Raw genomic sequence first — 9,230 nt, 5'->3', positions numbered from 1 at the left:
GGCTTTGCTGTTTCATTAAATGCTGTGATGTAACAGTGAAATGAGCATCAAAAAAGTTTGATATTCAACTTGTCTTAAATTTCAGTGTGGCAAGACTATGGTTTTCCAGATCGAGAGTACCCCAGACACTTAGCCCCTTCCCCTGTACATAGAGAAGGTTTTTCTGAACCTAAATTCTTACTTAAAGGGTATTTAATTCCCTTAGTTTTTTTTAACTTTTCCCCTATTGGAAAAGTTTAATTGACAACATGATGAAGGTTTTTATAAGGAAATATATATTTTATTGTATAAATATGTGTTAAATAATGATCACAATGTTCAGAAGCCTTTTATGTGTATGAATGGCTAAAAATTATGAAGGTGAACTTGTTCTTAAAAAATATTTGAAGTTTAAAGAAAACACCAGTCTAATGTCTAAATCCGTAAAAAATTGTTACAATAGAGGATGAAGACACATTCAAAGCATTTTACAATATTACTTTTTAAACCTTCAAATTATTAATATTAATTAAATAACTGATTCACATTTCAACACACATTCATGTTTGTGGTTCAATCAAATCATAAAACAATTGCATGATATGAACCAATAAAAATGTGTACCCAAAACAAACCTTAACCATGTCTTAAATTATACACTTATTTATTAATTTTTTCAATAAGTGTCATGAGAAGTTGATTTTGAAGCTGCTGCTGCTGCTGTTGTTGCTGTTGCTGTAGTTGTTGTTGCATGAACTGAAACATCTGTAGTTGTGCAGATTGTTCATCTTTCTTAACTTCCAGTTCTCCTTTCCTCATGTCAAATTCCTTTTCAGCCTTTTCTCTCAAGTACACAAGGGTTTCCGACTCTGATGCTCTCTTTCTGGGTGTTACTTCACCGTCCTCAGCCTTACTTTTCTTGGTCTCTCCAAGCTTCTCCATGGAATGCTTCCTCATCTCTTCTGCTTTTTTTGTCATTTTCTTTATTTTTCTCGCCCTGTTCTGAATTCTCACAAGCCTCCCTGTCGCTCTCCTCAAATCTCTCAATAATCTGGTCAAGCAGCTTGTCCGTTTCTGACATCTCGGGTGAAATTCCACTCGCACTTTCCTCTTCTGCCATTCTCTTCTTAAATTTCTTGGCCAACAGGGCATACCTGTCTCTCACAGCTCTTTTGTGTCCAAGTCGATTTCCAAATGCTTCAGTGGCATTCAACCTTTCTGTGATATCTTCCCATATCTTTCCTCTCTCCCTTGTTGAAGCCTTGTACCGGTAAGGTTCGGACACAACTATTTCTTGCAATAGAAGTAGATCGCATTCTGTTTTCCACTCCATCTTTCTGTTCTAGGTTATGAAGAAACAAACATGTTGAAATTCTTGGTTTTTAATTATATAAAATGAAGATAAGAGGTTGATTACTTCACATGCAACGGTCTTTGTGATCAGAATTTCTTTTGCGAAAGGCACACTGCATTATTTTTGAAGAGGATTGAAGTACAGTATGTTGGCCTTATAATTCCGGACACTTTTTGCAATAACCACAATATCTTACCAGTAGTAAAGCACGCTTATAGGGGCGGTAACCAATCAGGAGGCGATGCATATCATTAAAAAAGGCTCTCGACCAATCAGAGGGCAGTATTTTCGATTTGCATAAACAAGATGGCGTCCAGGGGGGTCAAACATGGCGCCCATGCCCAAATAAGGGCAACATGTCCAAATAAGGCGATAGACAGGAAGTGAGTTTTAACAGTTGATTTTTATTGATTTTTACAGGAAGTTACATGGGTGTGTATCCGTATGGAAACGATTTGAAAGTGTTCATGTCTATGACGCGTTTGTCGAAGACGAGTCCGTAGAGTTTGGTGCGTGTGATGACCTTGAGATGTTTGGTGGCTGGGTTTCTGTAGAAGAAGTTGGGGTTGACGACGGGGATGTTGCGTCGTCCACCGTCCTCGAGAGGTTGTTCGAGTTCGTCGAGGAGATTTTGTTTCATGACGTCATAGTTGAGTTGCCTGGATCCTCGTACATTGAGGGAGAAGCCACGCACCTTACAGCACACTTTTCCATTTTTTGTCTTGTACCCGTAATTCTTGGGTCCTGCTGAGGTGAAATCGATGATGTAATCACCGTCGTCCAATTCGTTAGTCATCTCTCCGAGGTAATCGCCTAGCGGAACGTCGGCTTGACCTGGTTTGTGCGAGTAGATGACGGAATCGGTGTCAAAGTAGAGAACTTGTTGCTTTAACAGTTCCAGGTAGCTGTATAATTTGAGCCGAGCCCAGCAGGTGGTGAAAGCGGCGACGAAGATGTTGATTCGTCCGTTATCGGGTTGGTTGTCCTCGAGCTCAGCGTAGACAACCTCTAGGGCTTCGTCGTTAGTGATTTTGACTTGTTTTATGTCGTTGAAGTGATTGGAAACGAGGGCGAAGAGTTGCGCTGCGGTGTAGACGACTTCGGTAGTGGGTTTGTGTAGGTTTTCGCCGAACTTGCCCCAGAAGGAGTTGAGCATGAGTTTGGCGGTGGCTTTGCATCCGGGATTTTTCTGGATCGTGGCCGGATCGAGAGCGATGCCTTCTTTCTGGCGGTATTGTTGCACGTACCGTGTCTTGTCTTGGGGGGTGTGACACCAGCTCGGGTAGCCGGAGGATTCCTGTTTGATTTTTAGCCAGATGTTCACGTAATCGGCAAAGAGTCCTGTACGGCGTTGTTCTGGCGGGAAATGGTAGACTTCGTGGATCTTGATGAGCGTGTATCCCATGGCAACGGCTTTCTCGATTTCGGGGGTGCACCAGGTCCCTCGTAGCGTGCGTTGCTCGGACGTGTGAGGGCAACGAGGCGATTTCTCAAGGAGGGGTTTGGTCATTTCGTCTTCCACGCACGATCAGCAGAGTGGGAAGATGAGTTTACCCCTGTGCCGAAAAGGTAGAACGGGATGGTAAAGTTCGTGAGGTGGTAGTATGTCCACTTTGGCCATGCCGAAGTAGTAATGGATGTCTTGATCGTCGGGGTTGACGATGATTTGTGGGTGTCCTACGGGGTAGTCGCTTCCCTTGTTGACCCAGGGGTAGAGCGACGTACTTGATTTGTTCTCCTCAAGCCCCGTCGGCCACGTGATGCAGTTTGACGGCGTTCGTGCGCCCTCCGAAGAAAGCTTCTCGGGGTTCGAGCGGTTTGACGATTTCAAACGTGTCTAGAAACTGGCTGAGATCAGGGTCGGTTTTGACTTCTAGGTTCCAGTCGCATTCCCACTTGACGCAGAGCTGGTAACCTTGGCGACTGAGAAGGTCGTGTTTGCGGAGTGTGGACTCGTAGACTTCCTGCATGGTGCGATCGGCGTGACAGATGGGATATCGGTCTCGATGGGTCGGGAAACAGCGAGGACATCCGTGCCATAGACATCCGTGGAATTCGTAGACGGTTCGAGTGGTCGGATCGTATCCGTCCACGAGATGACCGGCTAGTCGGACTTCACCCCCGTTTCGCACCGTAAGGATACGATCGCCTTGACCCGTGCGTTGCAACGAGTGTTCTTGCCAGGCTAGCCATTTCAGGGCTTCGACGGACTGATTGGATCGGGCCCCGTGCCATCCTCGCGGGGGTCTGGAGGCGATGGTGTTGATCGGGACGAGTTTCTTGCGCCAGAATCGGTTGCAAGCGGAGGCGATGGTGACGCATTTCTCCATGGGATCAAAGTCGGCTTTTTGTTTGAATTCTTGCCGGAACTTTTGACAGCCCGCTTTGAGGAGTTTGACGTCCGACTCGCAGTAGGCTTCCATTTCTTCCCGTAAGACGAAATGGTAGTCGTTGTCGACTTTCTCTTGGTACCACTGTTCGAACTCGGCTTTCTTTTTGGCGGACATGCCATCAGGGTCGTACATGTCTCGCGGTGGCATGGGACCTTCGTACGCTTGGTTTTCTAGGGTGTTGAATTTGTGCGGGAAGAATCCTTTGCGCAGTTCCTGGATTCCGAAGGTGGCGGGAAAGTTGGCCAGCGGGAACGGGAGAAAGCAGAGGGAATCTTTGAAAGTCAGTCTGTCGGATTTTAGGGACAGTATCTTGGTGCCGACGGTGATTTGGCCGGTGACTTCTCGATGGGTGGCGTAACAGTGTTGCAGGATGAACATCCCGTCGTAGCCTTTGAGATTGTGAAAGAGGACGATGACGTTCCGTTCGTCATTGTCCTGGTCGACGGCGAGGGATTCGAGTTGGTTGAACATGTCGGCGGTGCAGTCGGGGCCGTAGAAGGAGTAGCATATCTCATTTTCGTCGTCCTCCAGGCAGAGTAGAATGGGTGTCTGATTCCCTTCGGCGTCGGTGATGGCTTCGAAGTCGCAGTACACTTGAAGGGGCGGATCTCTGTCTACCAAGACGCTCGTGTCTGGATCGTCGGGACCGGATTCTTCGAAGGGTCGACCGTTGACTTTGTCGCGGGGGACGAGTTGCTTTTTGGGCTCATCTTCGTCTTCGGGGAGGCGTTGGATGTAACAACGGTGCGTCGGCAGATGGACTTGTTTTTTGCAGATGCTGCATTCGCCCCATTCGCACTTGTGATCGGGGGAACGACGACTACCTCCTCGTCCTGTCCTGCGTTTACATTCGTAGACGTGGCAACACTTCTCACACTTTTTGTGAGTGTCGCAGATGGAGGGGATGCTGAGACTCCGCCGTTGCAAGTGGTTGTTGTAGCATCGGTCACCGAAGAATTGTCTGTGACACAATCGGCAGATCTCGGTGGGTTCGGGAAACTTGCCTGGCGCTAGGGGTCGTTTTTTCTCGATGAAATCGGGACAGTCCTTTCGTTTGCAGGCGGTGCACCATTGACCGAGGCAGGGATGATTTTTAAAGTCGTCGTGATCGTAGCCTCGATTGCATTCGTCGCAGAAGTAGGATTTGCCAAGGAATCCCTTAAACGAATTGCATCCGTCGTAGTGATCGCCTTCTTTGACAAGACGAATGATCTTGGTCGAGGGTTCGGGTCCCGCGTAGATGATCATGTGGGGTGGGTCGATGGACATGACTTTGAGCTGGTAGCCAGGTAAGGCGGCCTGAAACTTTTGCAGTTCGGGAATGCCACAGGGTCCTTCGGGAACGTTGCCTCGACGGTGGAGGTCTTGGGCCAATCGCTCTTGGACAGGATAACCCTGTTTGAGATTGTGGTAATCTTGGTCACGCGAATTCTCGTTCGCGTCTACCCAGGCTTTCATGGTGACGATGGCTCGGGCGCAGCAGAGAGTGTCTTTGTTTCGGATGGTCACGTGCGACCGTTTGACGATTCCCCGCACGGCGGCGCAACTCGGCTTGTATCGTTTTCCGTTCCCGCTGCCACGACCTGGGGTACGTATGAAAGTGGTTTCCATGGTAAACGTGTCGTCGGGGGTGAATTCTTCGTTGGAGTTGAGTTTGGCCGCGAGAGACTGGAGTTAAGTGTTTAGTCTTTCACTTCCTTCTTCGAATTCGCGCACGGTGAAGGTGGTGGACTGAAAGGCGTGCGTGAAGGCACTGGACTGCATGGTGAAATGGACCGTGGAGTCGGGTGTCAGGGTAGGATCCTGAGCGATTTGTTGCTTGATGGATCGTTGAAGGGCCCGAGTCAATTCTTGGCCTAGATTGTCCTCGCGAGTCACGTCTCTGTGTTGTCTGAGCGTGGCTTCGAATCGTTGTTTGTGGAGGACGTTTCTCCAGTGACGTCGAGCGCCTACGGGTCTTAAGTCGAAGTCTAGGAGGGGTCTTGTATTGTTACCACCACCTCCGGTTTGGAGCATCACTCGGTCGTCGAAGGGGAAGGCTTCGTCGTAGGTCCGTCTGTTCTGTAAAAGACAACAAACACAACGTTTTTTAATTAGGCAGTTTTTATTGTCGGGTCTCCGAAAAGAAGCGGGCAACTTCGCGGGTTGGTTTTTCTAAGTTGTCTAATGCGTTCCTGAAACTACTTCCTAGATAGAAACTCCTTTTCTCGCCACGCTTGTTGGTACAATGTCCATATATTTCATAATCCGCCATACAATGTCCATGTATTTCATAATACGCGTCCCAATATCCATATATTTGAGGATCCACGCGACAATTACAGAAGTTTGTGCAGCTTTTAGACGGTCGTAGTTCTGTGCCCGTAAAACCATTGTCTTTTCAGTTCGCCATATTTCGAGATTTCTCTGTGAAGGTTTCTCAGTCGATAATTTTTCCTTCTATCGCGTATGTGTTGCCGAGTTGCTAAGTCAAGTACGTAACGCTTTAGTTCTTCCGGTAACCAATCCCAGTAACTCTATGAAAAAAAGATTAGGGTTAGAGTTCTAAAGATTACTTTCTATGGGTACCGTTCCTGGCCTAAACAACCCTAACAATACGGTTCTTATACAGTTGTTGTATTGGTCCACGTAGGTTCCGTACATGCGCATTTCCCTATTTCCATTTCGTGAGCATATCCGTTGAACCACTTTGCTTGGGCCATGGTCCCATGATGCTTTGATCTTGGCGAAGGTGCGTATCTCGTTACAAAGCTCTCGCCTGATTAAACATTCGCGTGTCTCGACGAGAGCCTGGGCCTCTCGTAAATGGAGAATGTAAGTCTGCACCTCGGGAGGTAACCAATCCCAGTAATTCTATGAAAAAGATTAGGGTTAGAGTTCTAAAGATGACTTTCTTACATAGGGTACACGTCATACTCACTGCTTCATATTGATCCATAAGTTGGTTCATCTCTTCATCGGTCACTGATTCATGTTGATCCATCTGTTGGTTCATCTCCTCGTCTGTCAGCTCTTGTGCCATGATTTTTTTCCAGCGCTCGATACAAGTCAAAAACTCAGAGTGACTTGAACGGTTCGAACCGATCTTTTTTATACCTACGGTGAAACGGGGTCCAGTCTCCGACTGAGTGGGGGTATAGGGGGTAACCCCCACTCGACCCGCCTCCAGTCTCCGACTGAGAGAGGTATAGGGGGTAACCCCCACTCGACCCACCCCCAGTCTCCGACTGAGAGAGGTATAGGGGGTAACCCCCACTCGACCCGCCCCCAGTCTCTGACTGAGAGAGGTATAGGGGTAACTCCCACTCAACCCACCCCAGTCTCCGACTGAGAGAGGTATAGGGGTAACCCCCACTCAACCCGCCCCAGTCTCTGACTGAGAGAGGTATAGGGGGTAATCCCCACTCAACCCACCCCCAGTCTCCGACCGAGTGGGGGGTATACCCCCCTATCCCCTGGGTCTGGTTAACACGTGACTTGGTTGGGCAGATCTTTATAAGGCGAATCCGCGCCGTCCCCGATCTTCACATGACTAGTTTCACGTGGAATGCTTCAATGTGGCTTACATGACGACGACATTGCGAAATCACTCAAGTCAAACTGGCGGCGTTTTGTTGAGCGAGCGATGTGTATCATTCATTGATTTTCGGAAGCGGACACAACATTCCTAAAGGTATTTGAAGTAAATACGAATGTAATTTTACGGTTAGCAAGAAATTAGAAGCGAAAATTTTAGGTAAGTGAGCTTGCATGACCTTCGCCATGTGCTACTCAAATTCAAATTCAAATTCAAATTCAAATTCCCTTTGGACCGCCATTTTTCCATTTGCAATCTCAAATAATTCTTGAATTGTGTCTTGAATCGTTTTTGGGATCGTAGAGCTCAGGAACTTTGGAAAAAAGCTTCGTTTAGTTGAGTAAACACACTTTTCGAAAAGACGCGTAACTCGATTCGAGTTAATATTCAACTGGCTGTTGCCATGGTGACGGAAATGCGAGATTTTTTTTTTTTGTGATTTTTTTTTTTTGTGATTCTTTTTTGTGATTTTTTTTTTTTTTTTTTGTGATTTTTTTTTTTAGATTATCAAACGTGTAAAAAGAAATGTGAATTAAAAATGGGCGGGGCGAGGTTTCGATCCTCGGACCTCTGGGTTATGAGCCCAACGTGCTTCCACTGCGCCACCCTGCCTTTATTAGAAATAAAATCGGAGTGTGTTTTTTTTTTTTTGTGAAGTTTAATTTATTTAAATTGTTTAAAAATTACTACTAGCTTCCATGAAGGAAAACTTTTTTCTAGAGAGTATTTTTTATGCTCTTTTAAATGAGATATAGTAGATTATTCTCCTGTAAATATTTGCTGAGATATTAATGAATAATCTTATGACCTTTTTCACACCCATTTTAGAACTTGTATTGACCGTCCATTACGAAAGACCATGCCTGCCAGCTCCACCGAAGCGTTAAAACGAAAGAGAGTGAAAACAAGAGAGATTGTAAGAGAGTGGAAAAAGAAGAATCCTGAGAAAGTTCGAGAACAGAAGAGACGATATCGTGCTCGACGCAAGGACGAGGTACGGTTCAATGACATTGCGTGCGATGCTTTAAAATCATTAGAAAGGAAGAATGGGGCTAAGTACAATCAAGAGAAAATTCTTCGGAAGCTGTTTAGAGCCCGTATTGTGTTGATCGATTTCAGGCCCACCGCAAAAACCCCAGGGCGGAGTAAGAGGAACCCAGAAAGAGCTAGAGAGTACAAAAGAGAGTGGAGGAGGAAAAACCCCGACAAAGTTCGAGAGTACAAACGAGAGTGGAGGAGGAAAAACCCAGAAAAAGCTCGAGAACAAGAAAGAAGACGTTGGGACCGACGCAAGGACAAGAGGCGTGAGGTGAGGAATGAGGATATGTATGATCCGGATGAAATTCTTAGAGGTTTGTTTCCGGGTTGCTCGATAACATCATCATCATCATCATCCATCACCACGGCCACTTCTAATGAAAGCGCCATCACCTACGCCTCCAGCACGACCGCCGCCGATAAGAGCACAAACACCACTACTGCAACACTACCAGCATCACCCCCACCGCAACGCCGTGGGAGACGATTGTCTTATTCCTCCTCCTCCTCTGACTCTGACTCTGAGCCTGATGAAGGGTTGGTGGCAGAGTTGGAACGCGCGTTAGCGGAACCAGAAGACCCTCCACCGAAACGTCGTGGGAGACGATTGTCTTATTCCTCCTCCTCCTCTGCCTCCAACCCTTCATCAGGCTCAGAGTCAGAGTCAGAGTCAGAAGACCCTGTAAAACGGAGACTTTCTGAAATCAGAAAAAATAGAAAAAAGGCAGAAGAAAATAGAGTGACTCAAATGCAGGAAAGACGGAAACGAATACGAAAAGAACAGGAAATGGAAGAGAGGATCGTAGAAGTGGCTAGGGAGCTGGATCAGATGACATCCATGCTTCACGACATGGGTAGATGGTTCGCGCAGTTCGAGCGCGAAGACACA

The 9,230-nt window shown here is 46.8% G+C and overlaps 1 protein-coding gene and 1 pseudogene across 1 annotated transcript; both read right to left on the bottom strand.

The window, feature by feature from the left end:
• Positions 1 to 639: 639 nt before the first annotated feature.
• On the bottom strand, positions 640 to 1,510 carry LOC145500647 (uncharacterized; annotated as a pseudogene).
• Positions 1,511 to 1,757: 247 nt separating this feature from the next.
• Positions 1,758 to 7,500, bottom strand: LOC145500283 (uncharacterized). Its single transcript, XM_081479781.1, has 3 exons — positions 7,141 to 7,500; positions 3,744 to 6,889; positions 1,758 to 2,167 (listed from the first exon to the last, which is right to left on the bottom strand). Exons 2-3 carry the CDS (start codon positions 5,335 to 5,337, stop codon positions 1,758 to 1,760), a joined length of 2,004 nt encoding a protein of 667 aa, XP_081335907.1. The 5' UTR covers positions 5,338 to 6,889; positions 7,141 to 7,500.
• Positions 7,501 to 9,230: the final 1,730 nt, after the last annotated feature.

This window comes from Orbicella franksi, chromosome 10, assembly GCF_964199315.1.
Source record: "Orbicella franksi chromosome 10, jaOrbFran1.1, whole genome shotgun sequence".
NCBI classification, from domain to species: Eukaryota; Metazoa; Cnidaria; class Anthozoa; order Scleractinia; family Merulinidae; genus Orbicella; species Orbicella franksi.
The sequence above is the reverse complement of the archived record's forward strand: the minus strand, read 5'-3'. Positions and strand labels throughout refer to the sequence as shown.

Coding starts and splice junctions, on each gene's coding strand:
- LOC145500283 (XM_081479781.1), bottom strand. CDS start 5,337: ATGGAAACCACTTTCATACGTACCCCAGGTCGTGGCAGCGGGAACGGA. Junction 2,168..3,743: donor GGAAGAAATGGAAGCCTACT/GCGAGTCGGACG, acceptor CGCACAAACCAG/GTCAAGCCGACGTTCCGCTA.